The sequence below is a fragment of the Pseudophryne corroboree genome, chromosome 5, assembly GCF_028390025.1.
Source record: "Pseudophryne corroboree isolate aPseCor3 chromosome 5, aPseCor3.hap2, whole genome shotgun sequence".
Classification (NCBI taxonomy): domain Eukaryota; kingdom Metazoa; phylum Chordata; class Amphibia; order Anura; family Myobatrachidae; genus Pseudophryne; species Pseudophryne corroboree.
In genome coordinates, this window is record NC_086448.1 from 377,842,699 (window position 1) to 377,856,244 (window position 13,546).

The 13,546-nt window shown below is 44.2% G+C and overlaps 1 protein-coding gene across 2 annotated transcripts in view; it reads left to right on the forward strand.

Moving 5' to 3' along the window:
* The window catches only part of PKD1L1 (polycystin 1 like 1, transient receptor potential channel interacting), a 608,224-nt gene that overhangs the window by 234,616 nt on the left and 360,062 nt on the right, over nt 1-13,546 (forward strand). For both annotated transcript variants that reach the window (XM_063922691.1, XM_063922693.1), the window contains exons 20-23: nt 2,361-2,484; nt 2,569-2,767; nt 3,345-3,401; nt 11,190-11,390. In XM_063922691.1, coding sequence (XP_063778761.1) covers nt 2,361-2,484; nt 2,569-2,767; nt 3,345-3,401; nt 11,190-11,390 — 581 coding nt within the window. The remainder of the gene's footprint in view (nt 1-2,360; nt 2,485-2,568; nt 2,768-3,344; nt 3,402-11,189; nt 11,391-13,546) is intronic.

The following is a 13,546-nucleotide window of genomic DNA, read 5'->3' on the forward strand; positions in this document are numbered from 1 at the left end:
ATTGTCTGCTCTCCCCCACCATTCTGTAGTCTCTGTTTTGTACTGTGCTCTCAATACCCCCACCAGGGACGTGCGGTGAGCTAAATGGCTCAGGAGGCACTGTCTAGCACCAGAGCCAGATTTACATGCAATATATGAGCCATAGGGTACATCTAGGCATTATACACAGGTGCAGAGATATAAACCCCTGGAAATTTGCTGAGTTTTGATCAGAGATGTGCGAAAAAGATTGGGAGGTGAGGCACTGCCTCACCTGCCATAGATTTTTTACTCCAGAGTTTTGGCTATAAAAATTATTAGTATAATGCAGAGAAGATATTTCAAACAAATTATTTGTATTTTTTATATACTTTACACAGTCAAAACACTGGCACGAACGTTCGTATGACAGGAAAGGCTCTGTCTCACCTGCCTCACCCCACAGCACGTCACTGACCCCCACCACACACACAATTACACAAATATGGTAACTTACCTCCTGCATGTTGTCCTCCAGTTCTTGCTGCCTATGCGACCCCTCCCGTCATCTTCAACTGACACTTTGCAGATCTCTTTGCCGGGCACCCGACACTCTGCAAATCTCTTTGCCAGAACTTTGCCAGATGATGAAAAATCACAAAAGACTATCCTTAAGCATAGTACTAGTTTAAGTACAATAGAAATAGAAGTACAATATCCATGAGTCAACCACTTTTCCAATTATCCTTAAACCAAACATACTTTAAAATGTATTAATTTGCCATTTATCTATTTTATTTACTTTTTCATCCCAAAGCCAGATCCTGCCTCATAGAGACTTATCTGCATCCCCTGTATGTGTGCTTATCCTCCATACTGCCCTTTTTATTACTGTAACGCTACATTTTTATTCCTAAATATGTCATTCCTTCCTGAGCGTCTCCTATTAATGTGTCCTTGTACCTGTTTTCCCTGTTCTGTCTATCTTGTCTTGCCTTTCAGCTGACTGTACTGCAGGGATGCGGTCAAGATCCCGCCGGAAGGAATCCCGGCGGTTGGAATATCGACACCGGGATCCCGACCAGCACAATCCCGACATACTGTATTCTCCCTCTGTGGGTGTCCACGACACCCATAGAGGGAGAATAAATTAGTGTGCCCACAGCGAGCATGCAAGGGGCTGCGTTGCGCTTGCCCCCCTGTCGGAATTGTGTCGGTCGGGATCCCGGTGTTGGTATTCCGACCACCGGGATCCCATCCGGTGGTATCTCGTACTGATCCCGTACTGCACTCTGTCTTCCTTACTCCCCTCCATCATACCCTGCTATGTAGGACACACCTCCTCCCACCTGTCTTCCTGCACGGTAACTGGAAACTCCAGCAGCTGTAGATAGAATGTTACAAGATGAAGCATTGTGATGTCACAGGCTAGTGATGTTACAGTAACCAGCAGCAAAGCTACCAAGTTACAGCTATCTTACATATACATTTTATACATCAATTATAACTGGATTTACATGAATTTCTAGTTTAAAAAAATGAGACTAATGTAGAAAATGAACTGTAAAGCAATGTTGTATAGAGTGCCTCAATATATAGGTAAAGGATCTCTATACTAAATCATTTATATTTTATAAGGAAATAAAGCTCTTTATCTAACAGGCTGAATTAATAATTTTCCACTATATGTGTGTGTGTGTATGTGTGTGTGTGTATATATATATATATATATATATATATACACACACACACACAGCTCCCAACGGTCCCGATTTTTGAGGGGCAGCCCCGTTTTTGGAGGAACGTCCCGCTGTCCCACCCACCGGCCGCAGTGTCCCGCGTGGTTGGGGGCAGTTGGAGGCTCCTTAATGGCTGCTCTATTGTAAAGCTGAGTGCTCAGCCCATGGCGCATAGGCGCTGGCTTTATTTTAGGTATGGATGGGGGATGGGGGGTGGGCGCGCACCATTTATCTTTCTGGCACAGTGCACCAAAATGTCTTGTTACGGCTCTGATGATTTTTATCGAGCTATCATCCAATTATAGCCCTTTTTTTGGCACTTTTTTTTTCCAATTTTTGGACAGAAACACATGGGACGGATACGTTCCCACCCCCATGTGCTATTGCGGCTCTGAGGGCTGCTTATCGGGGATTATGCTTCGTATGCCTCAGGCACGCAAAGTATAATCTGTTGGTGTTAATTGGATAGCCCCTGGTGAATCCATTAGCTGCGGAAAATCACAGCGGCTAATTGGATACCACCCTTTATGTAATTTTTATTTTTTTTATGTTTGATTAGTATTGGTGCTTTGCAAGAAACTGTTTTTTTTTTCAAGTTTGAATACGATATTAGATAAGTATAGCTGTTAGATTTCTAACATAAGTTTTTTTTTTTCATTTTAGTGACCATTTTCACACAAATTACAAATCTGTATGGATCACAAACACAACCATGCCCTGTGAATGTGACTGTACAACCCATTGTCTTTGGGAGTGCAGGTAGCAACTACTTCTCACAGCAGGAACTGTAAGTCTATCATAAATAGTGTCTGAAGTGTCTACATCATGATTTACTTACCTCTATTAATACTATTTACTTTATTTCATGTAGGTTTCATGACAGCTTAAAAAATCTTTCTACGCTTGTATTAATGGGAAATCACATTGAGATTCGAAATTATGTTGTCTTATTAACCACAATCCTCAACCGATTATATACAGAGGACTCTCAGCTGGTTTCTCACCAACAGTTTCAAATGAGAAATGAACTAATATTTATCACTGTTCAGAGATTATCATTCAGTAACCAGGTAAATAAACGCTTCATGTTTACTTATATGTGAACAGGTTAATGGAGGGTGCAAAAAGGGGCTCATATTTATTCTGTATCACACAAAAATAAAAAGTAAATAAAATGAATGGAGGAAAATGATATTCGTGGAATTAATATGTATAATAATCATTCCAGCAACTGTTTAGTGCATGCTATAAATAATCCCCACATTGTATTGGGAGTGCAGTAGTGTTCTGTATCACAGCAGTGAGATGGCAAACATTAGAAACTGGAGATTAAAGGCAGATAGTGGTGTTTTCAATAGCTGATAAAGGGGTAACTTGCCAACATGTAATTGGCAGTCATGTAAAATAAAAAAGCCTTCCCTCTCCAATACAGGAAATTAATAGTGTAGAACTCATTGGCTCTTGTATTTAGTTATATATATATATATATATATATATATACTACACTTTCTATTCATGTATGATGGCTTCTTGTAATCCTAATATAGTGTTATGTTTCTTTTCAAAAAGATATTTACATAATGAGGTTATATATTTGTATTGTATTAGAATTATGATGTTATATTTTGTTAACATTTTTAAATGCAGGATGAACTCATGGATATTGTGTCAATGCTGAGAGATCTTTTCGATGTTTCCAATCAGGTACGTTACGTAAAAGTAACAACATTTGGTTAAGCACTGTGTGTAATGAGCAGGGAGAATGTATGGAAAGTCACGTGTATCAGTAAATAACAGTTGGGATTGCCACAGTAAATTAAGGTTACACGACCACTGACATAAAACAGCCATTTGTCATTGTGCATGATTAATATTCACATAGAATTTCAGTACCATCCCTAGAGGAGGAGACACGTGCAGGAAGTGATGGAGGCTGGATCTGCTTGTGGTCTTTTTTGTTTGCCTTTCATTTTGTAAATTCTTTTTAAGAAAATTTCAATTGCACAATTACATCCATATCCACACTAAACAATACAACAGGGTTGTACAGGGCTGGATTAAAGCCAGTGAGGGCCCAGAGGCAACAAATTTGTGATGGCTCCCACCAATAAAATTGATGTGCCGCCTCCCTCCCACCCACCAATACTATGCCTCCTGCCTTGCCTCCGATCTTTCCACTGACCGGCAGTATTTCAGCATATTACATCATGCCTGCAGGGAACTTCCGGGAACCGAGAGAGGAAGGAGAGAGAGAGAGAGCGACGTAGAGAGTGTCAGGGACAGAAAGAGGGGAGCTAGAGAGAGAGGGAGATAGAGAGGGAGAGGGAAGGAGAGAGACATTGGACCTCATTCAGCTTCAGGTGCGGTTTTGCTATTTTAGCAGAACTGCAACTGTCTGCGATTGCATGCTGGGGTCTGCCCAGCACAGAGCAAGGATGCCCACCATGCAAATTCCCAGCAGAGATGCAATTTGCGATCGCATCGTTGAATTGTGGATGCCCCTGCCTGCGCAGCCAGGCTACGAAGGCAGGCGAAGAGCCATGTGACTTCAGGGTCGCAGAGGCTGTGTGAGACGTCACACAGCCGCCCTAAACCCACCCCAACAACACGCCCATCCAGTGCTGCATCACCGCCCCTGCAATGCTGCGTCTCCACCCTGGACCGCCTCGTGAATGCCTCTGCATGTCATTCAGACAGAGGCGTTCGCATAAGTGAGATGTGATCACCTCTCACTGCGCACATGCAGTACGGCTGCTGCGCTTGAGCACTGAGCATTAATAGTTCAGTATGCGATCGCACCGCTGATTAAATCCATTCTCTGAATAAGGAAGAGAGAAAGGAGTGAGGTAGAGAGGGGGGAGCGATAGAGAGAGAGAGCAAGAGAGGGGAGCAAAATGGAGAGAGAGAGAGTTTGTTCGGGAGAGGGGGCGCGAGAAAGAGGGGGAGGGAGAGGGTGTCAGGGAAGAAATGGAGAGAGAGATGAGAGCGAGAGAGGGGATCAAAAGAGAGAGAGGGAGAGTTGAGGGAGGGAGACACGCTGACCACGCATGCGCAAAGTGTCCCCCGGCTACTGATATAAAGGGAAGTGATTACTTTTGCTATCATTTCCCTTCCTTACACATCACAGGGACAGGCTCCCTGTTCCTGCTTGTATATTTTCGTACATTTGGGGGCATATGAATATCTTATTGCCATGAATAGAGGGGAAAATAAATTCTAATTACTGGGTCTTAAACCCAATAATTAGTAAATATTACCCTCTGGCTTTGCAGATAGGACCATCCCAGTCGAATATTTGACATCAATGTACAGGCTAGGTATGAACTACACTACACTAAAAGATAACAATGCAATATTACATTGTAAATACCTCAAAAGTAATATTACTTGTTTACTTTTAAACTAAATATGTGTAGCATTTTAAAGTACCATAAAACATTTTGGGCCTGATTCAGGTTTGCAAGTAGCTGTGAATGCCAACAAATTCATCAATTGTTTTTGCGTACTGCATATCTTATGCCGTCTTAATACCTATCATTACATTGTGTATGCACGGCCGCTTCTGAGTTAGATTGAGAGAAGTGCTTTTATCCTAAAACCATCAAGTGTTGTCCCAGATCTTAGCAATCTTTCTCAGCATGCAGAGTTAATGTGTTGCTGTGTATTTAGGGACAGTTTATAGTTGAATACAAGTCTGTTTTGCCATTTAAGCACCGCGTATGCCCTGCAGCCAAGTGCATGCATCTCTGGGCAATTCTGAGTCTTGCGCATCTCCAGTTGAAGCTGAATGGAAATAACTGGTAACTGAAATAAATGTATCTGTATATGGATTACCTCATTGTGGGGCCTTTGCAGATAGGGTAATTGGAAGGAGGGTGTGTTGTGGTGTTTAGGCGGAATTCAGGCTATTTAGAATGTAAGCTCTCACGAGTAGGGCCCTCACATTTTAAGTCCTTATCCTTCTCTCACTTACCATCTTTGACGACACCAAATCCCATGGTTTTCTGCCACCCTGATACCTATTTCAGTGTATTCTGCTGATGTAGTTATGTTTATTTACCCTGTACCAGGGCCGGTTCTAGCCCTTATGGCGCCCCGGGTGAAAATGGGGGCATGGCTTCATACAGGGGCGTGGTCAGTTACGCCCCCTGTAGAGTTGTGCCCCCAGTAGTGCCCGCATTTGTGCCTTTAGTAGCGCCCGCATTTGTGCCCCCAGTAGCGCCGCTTAAAAAAAAAAAAAAACTTACAATCTCCGCTCCTGAGTCCCGACCGTTGCAGACCTCCGCCGGCGCCGCTCCTCTCCTCGGATCTATGGGAGAGACGTCATGACGTCTCTCCCATAGCACAGCATAGACACTAGAGGTCAATCATGACCCCTAGCGTCTGTGCCAGTCCCACAATGCTGTGCGGTGCGCGATAACGTCATCCCGCACCGCACATCAAAGGTCCTCTCCACGAAGGGAAACTAGACGGGTAGCGTCTAGTTCCCTTCACTGCGGGGGGACCAGCGGCGGACACAGTGGCAGCGGAGGGCACAGTGGCGGATCTTGCCATGGTGCGGCGCCATCCGGAGGGCGGCGCCCCGGGCAAAAGTCCTGCTTGCCCGTGGCAAGATCTGCTACTGCCCTGTACTTGTCCTATGTTGTCTTGTACTGTAATGCTGCTTTCACATCGCAAACCCTGCTTTTAAAACGTTTCTTAAAACGGGTCTTAAAACGGGTCTGAGCAGTTTAACCCCCTTCACATCGCATGTTGTAACCAGTATATTACCATTTCATTACCGTTTTGGTACCTTTCACACTGAACCCGTTTCACCCATAGAAAACAGTGGTTGTCATTGTAAATTGACTTTTCTGGCCCACACATTATTAATAATTATTAATTATTAATTAATTATTAATAATTTGGCTAGTCGTACGATGGAACCCAGCAGCTTCAAGCATCTTTACCATATTTTTGTAGATTACTGCATCCTTCACTGTCCCAGTGATTTGTCTACATATTTCTTCATCCTCTCTGATCCTAAGCAGCTCCCTAACCTCCTCATCACTCCAATTTGCCATTGTATAATATATTTTGTGTCTCACTCTCATGTGTCTCATGTGTTTTTCCTCCAGTTTCCTGCTTCTGCCTGATGACATCATGTATGGAGACAGTCTATCACCTCCTGTGGCTTGGAAATACAGTTTCTGAGCCTTTCACACTGCACAATGAAACGGATCTGAACCGTATAGGACCCTGCTTTTTAACCGTTTCAAAATACCGGTATTTTGAAAACGGTAAATTCAAGGTGGCCCTTTCACACCGCAGCTAGAAACGTTTTGGAATGCTTAAAAATCGGCAATTTACCGGGTTAAAGCTGCGGTGTGAAAGGGGTATTAGTGACTATTTTCTTGTTTTGGTTATTTGTTTATGTACTCTGGAATTGAGCACTGCGGATCCTTTTTGGCCGCATATAAATAAAGGATAATAATAATAATGCATGTGCATAGGTCCGACTGATTTCAGATCTCTTGCACCATAGATAGGACTAGTGCAAGTACACATTGATAATGATGATAGCTATTTGCACAAGCTAAAAGTTAGGGGTGGTGCATTCCCATAGATGCATACAACTCGGCATGCGGGCAAGTATTCGCATTTAGGGGGTCATTCCAAGTTGATCGCTTGCTAGCTGCTTTTAGCAGCAGTTCAAACGCTAAGCCGCCTCCCTCTGGGAGTGTATCTTAGCTTAGCAGAAGTGCAAACGAAAGGATCGCAGTGCGGCTACAAAAAAAAATTGTGCTTTTCAGAGTAGCTGCCGACCTACTCCTACCTTGCGATCACTGCAGACTATTTAGTTCCTGTTTTGACGTCACAAACACGCCTTGCGTTCGGCCATCCACTCCCCCGTTTCTCCAGCCACTCCTGCGTTATTATCTGACACGCCTGCATTTTTTTAAATACTCCCCGAAAACGGACAGTTACCACTCAGAAACACCCACTTCCTGTCAATCACTCAATGATCAGCAGTGCGACTAAAAAGCGTCGCTAGACCTTTTGTGAAACTGCATCGGCTTTTGTGAAAGTACGTCGCGCGTGCGCACTGCGCCCCATACGCATGCGCAGAAGTGCCGATTTTTTGCCTGATCGCTGCACTGCGAACAATGGCAGCTAGCGATCAACTCGGAATGACCCCCTTAGTACCAAGCCCACAGTACTATTGTGACTGACTTGTTTTCAACTCCAAATGGCTCCTTTAATGTATTGCATTATTACTGTATATAAAGTAGCTATAAAAGACATTCAGCTCCTTTGAAATTTTCCACTTATTATTTTCTAAATAATGGAAGCATGTGTATCCCATATAATAAACGGCTACCGATGCTCCTCACCTCTATGGGGGAATTTAAGTGTTTTGCACGCCTGCAGTCACTATATGGCGCCTGATGGGCCAATTCAAGTGTTGCTTTGTTTGGGCCTCCACACCAGCCGGCGCTGACATTAGTGTTATGTTATGTTGTTCCAATGTTGACGGGCTGGTAACTACTACTATATAACAATTTATTCTCCCACTTTATTTGCAGTAATAGTAAATACAAAACACGTTTGCTTTTATATTTAAGAATATTGCCCCTTTACATCTAGCGGCTGTAACCTCCACAGATGCAACAGTTTGAAAAATGTCCCTTTTACTACTTGGCTTTAGGGGAGATGTTTCAAGCCTTTTAGAGAGAAAAAGTGAAGAGGGATAAAGTACCAACCAAAGCTGTAACTAGAGCTCTGTAGGCCCCATAGCAAAATCTTGAAAGCCCAATGGTCACCACAATGCGCCTTAGGGGAGGGGAGCAAGAGAGAGAGAGTGAGAGAGAGACAATGTATGTGTCAGGAAGAGAGAGCGAAAGAAAGAGGGAGAGAGAGGGGGGTCAAAGGGAGAGAGAGGGTTTTATAGGAAAAGAGGGAATGAGAGAAAGAGAGGAGAGAGGGAGAGGACGTCGGAGAGAGAGAGAGAGAAAGAGAGAGAGAGATGAGAGGTGATAGAGAGAGTTGGTGTTAGAGAGAGAAGGTGTCAGAGTGAGAGAGAGACAGAGAGAAGCAAGAGAGATAAAGATGTCAGTGTCAGGAAGAGAGAGAAAGACAGTGTCAAAGAGAGAGATAGTATCAGGGAGAGAGAGAGAGAGCGGGAGGAAAATTCAGTGTCAGGTAGAGAGACAGTGTCAGGTAGAGAGACAGTGTCAGGTAGAGAGACAGTGTCTAAGAGAGAGACAGTGTCTGAGAAAGAGACTGTGTAAGGGAGTGAGAGAGAGCAACAGTGTCATGGAAAGGAAGAGAGGAGGAGGGAGACAGTTCCAGGGAAAGAAAGAGATTGAGAGAGACAATGTCAGGTAGAGAGAGACAGTGTCAGGGGAGAGTGGAAGGCATTGTCAGAGATAGAGAGAGGGAGAGAGACATTGTCAGGCAAAGAGAGACAGTGTCAGGGATAGAAAGGGAGAGTGTCAGAGAGGGAAGAGGAGTGAGCAGAGTACACTATATCAATGCCATTTTTAGATTTCTCATAAATATTTAAAATGCCCGCTCTAACATATATTGCAGACGCCAGGCACATCTTATTACCATATACGATAAAAGTGCGCTGTACATCGCAATCGCTGTATCCCTTAAGAGAAAACAATACACCCACACATTATCTGAGTTCCAAAGCTCATTGATGTATATATTTGTTATTAAAAAGGATATGCAGGAATGAAAGCTATACCTTACACACACTTAGATACACTTTAAACTTTCGCAGTAATGCAATGCAATGATATTACACTTTAAACCTTATGCAGCAATGCAGTGTGATGCTATTACACTTTAAACCTTATGCAGCAATGCAGTGTGATGCTATTACACTTTAAACCTTATGCAGCAATGCAGTGTGATGCTATTACACTTTAAACCTTAGCAGGGAAAAGAGGACACAACACCGATTTGTAGTTAATCACTGGGTTCCGACACCACAGAGTAATATTTCTGAAAGGGGGTTAACAATACAAATTATGCACTACAATACAACAGAGTAAATGGCTACAGTCAATGTACATACGTGAGTAGATTCGCTTGCGCAACCCGGCCCGGTCCTCCGCTATCAGGTTGATTGCGTTGAGAGTCTTGTGTGACCAAGCCTGCTGCAGGCTCTCTTGATTAACTTCATCCAAAACATAACACAATGGATACTGTAATCTCTTTGTCCATTGGACACAGGGATGGTCATTTACAGTACAGGAGAGGTCATAGGTCTGTTTGAATAGGTGGGCGATGTCTATTTTCACTGCTCTTGTGGGTGGTCTCCTCTGGATTCCCGCCGCATACATAATGTACAGTAAATACAGTTTATATCTATATTCTGCTTCTGCACATAACTATCCTCAGGAACATGCGATCTTCCGCAAACCAACACCAGCATGTTTCCCTTCAAATACCCTACAGCTGGATACCTTGTAACCTTGTTCTGTCCCCTCCTATCCTGTAAAGGTGAATCCCCTTGTTCTGTTACCATTTAAACAGCTATAATTTTCTGATGTGGTGCAAGGGGGACTATGTGTACAATGTGCACTATTTGGATTAAATATGTAATGTTTTGATAGCCCTCCATGCGTTCACAAACTCTGCCGTAAATACCCATACCACGAGCAGGACCGCGGGAGCGACCATACGCAAATTGCGGATATGTGCATGCACAGCGGAACAAGTACACGCGCAGCGGGCATGTGTGTGTGGTTTGTACGTAATGTGTGTTCTGCAATATTTTTCAACTTTGACAACTACCTGACTATAACAGCACTGCACAGGTCTCTGATGGGGGCTGGCTCTTCATGGCATTAGACCACACCCACTAAATACCAGCGAATCGCATCACTTCTCTGCTGTTGGAAGCCGGCCAGGTAGGGTCAAAGTGGCTGGGCCAATATTGGCCACCGTGTGGGGACCCTCAGTTGCCATGCTATCGGTTCGGCCAGGGGTGAAGGGGAGCTGTGGGCCCTGGAAGAAGCCTGGTCCCCGTAGACGCTGCAGAGATTTTTCGTCAACAATTTTTTTTTTTTTTTTTATGCAACCTCCCAAAAAAGTGCACATTTGTTTATGAAGCAAATAAACTGTTGTTGTAGTTGTTTGTTCCCCTGGCTGGTGCTTTTCAGCAACCTTTTTCGCAGATTTATATTGAATATTCGTTGATGAATTGCTTGTTTGGCCAAATTGACCAACTATGGAACCTTTCACAGGCACGTTTACTTATTTTGAAATCAATGAAACACTATAATTGTGCACAGGTGTATTCTAATATTCTAATAAATCATGCATCCCTTGAAATCAACTTATTGTTTATTTAGGCATTTCTTAGCTTACGTTATCAGTGTAATCAATTACTACCTATACCATTTTTGCTAATATTAAGACATGTGTGTACATTCAATGTTGTAAGAGCACTTGAAATATTTTATTTTTAATAATGTTTTTATCCATTGACACTAGGTATCAGCCCACAGTGCAGTGCTTATTATTAATTATACAAAATCAATTGTGAATGCAAGATTTGAAAGCAGAGAACTTAAAAGAAAACTGTCTGAAAATGTAATTTTACTAATATCCAGAGCAATGGAAGTGCTATCCAAATCCACGGATACGAAAAATACATTCATGCATGCAGTTGAATATATCAGCGAATTGATGGTGGTAAGTTTTTTTCCTTTTTTGTTTTTTAGTATTACTACATGTTAATATTATGCACATATTATCATCATCATCATCATCATCATCATCATTATCACCACAACTACCACCACCACCGAATATAACACCTTTTTATGGTTATAATGCAAAGAATAATACTTTCTATCCATATGGAGTGGGGTTATTTTATGCCAATAGAGGGTGCATGTATTGCACTTGCTTCCTCTAGATGCAGGGCCACCTCTACCATTAGGCAGGTGCCTAGGGGGCCGGGATCTGGGGGGGTGCCACTGAGTATTTCTATCACAAAATGTCTCTGGAAGAAACTTCCTTGTTGTACTTGATCAGCAGTGCAAGTGGGCGGGTGCGGGTGGGTACGGCGTACACTTAAGAATTTAGCCGTGGGTACGCTGTACCCACCGCCGATGGGCTGCCGCTCCTTGACGCTCCCTCCACTGCTCACCGCCGCTGCTGCGAGGGGAGGAGAGTGCAGCGTTCACCTCTCCTGCCCCTCAGTGTCTTCCTTCAATTCAGCGCCGGCCCGTGAGCCAATCAGAGCTCGCGGACCGGCAGCCAAGGCTGCCAGACCGCAAGCTTTGATTGGCTCACGGATCGGCGCTGAATTGAAGGAAGACACCCGTACCACCGCCGGAGACTGAGGGGCAGGAGGGGCGCATGCTGTGCTCTCCTCCCCACACACTCACACACAGGACAGCAGCAGCAGCGGTGAGCAGCAGGGGAAGGGGGGGGGGCATATCTGGCACTGGGGGCATATCTGGCACCGGGGGGACATGTGTATCTGGCACTGGAAGGACATGTGTATCTGGCACTGTGGGCATATCTGGCACTGGGGGCATATCTGGCACCGGGGGGACATGTGTATCTGGCACTGTGGCCATATCTGGCACTGCGGGTACATATGTATCTCGCACTGGGGGCATATCTGACACTGAGGTCATATCTGGCACTGGGGGGACATGTGTATCTGGCACTGGGGGCATATCTGGCACCGGGGGGACATGTGTATCTGGCACTGTGGGCATATCTGGCACTGGGGGCATATCTGGCACTAGGGGGACATGTGTATCTGGCACTGTGGCCTTATCTGGCACAGCGGGGACATGTGTATCTGGCACTGGGGGCATAATTGACACTGAGGGCATATCTGACACTGGGGGGACATGTGTATCTGGCACTGAGGGCATTTCTGTATCTGGCACTGGGGGCATATCTGGCACTGTGGGGGCATTTCTGTATCTGGCACTGGGGGGGCAATGTATATCTGACACAGTGGGGGCATTTGTGTATCTGGCACTGTGAGGCAATGTATATCTGGCACTCTGGGGGCATTTGTGTATCTGGCACTGTGGGGCAATGTGTATCTGGCACTGTGAGGCAATGTATATCTGGCACTCTGGGGGCATTTGTGTATCTGGCACAGTGAGGCAATCTGTATCTGGCACTGTGGGGCAATGTATATATGGCACTGTGGGGCAACGTGTATCTGGCACTATTGGGGTTATATGTGTATCTGCCCCCATTTTCATTGGCCACGCCCCTCAGGGCATTTGGCCACACCCATTTTTTTGCGCGTGCGCCTTTGGTGCACGCACACAGTACCTATAAGACATTTTTTCTACTTGCACCACTGTACTTAATACAAGTGGTGGCTGGGAAGTGGGTATTGGTGTGGCTGGGGGCAGTAGGCTGAGGTTTTGCTTAGGGTACCGAGAAACCTTGCACAGGCCCTGTCTAGATGCCTTGAATTCAACAGTGGGTGACTTATGCTCTCACTGTAAAACCACACAATAAACGCATAAGTATTAAATACACATAGTATAAATTTGCTATACAGTACATTTAAATAAGTGTTTTTTTGTTTGTTTTTTTGCCTTTGAATGGAACATATAGTATTTATAATCTGGAGAGGTGGCAATAATAGATGCATTTAGAGATTCTGTTTGCATCCAACAAGGACCACTTTGTGCATGTGCTGGGTGGTGAGGGAGATTACTTAATAATTAATAAAGGAATTTCCAGATAGCCATACAGAGTTGCAATATGGAGGAGAGACCTCGCACTAAGTGGTGTTGGTTATGACGTCACGCAACTTCATTATCACATATTTTAAAACTACAGTATGCAATATGACCATTAAT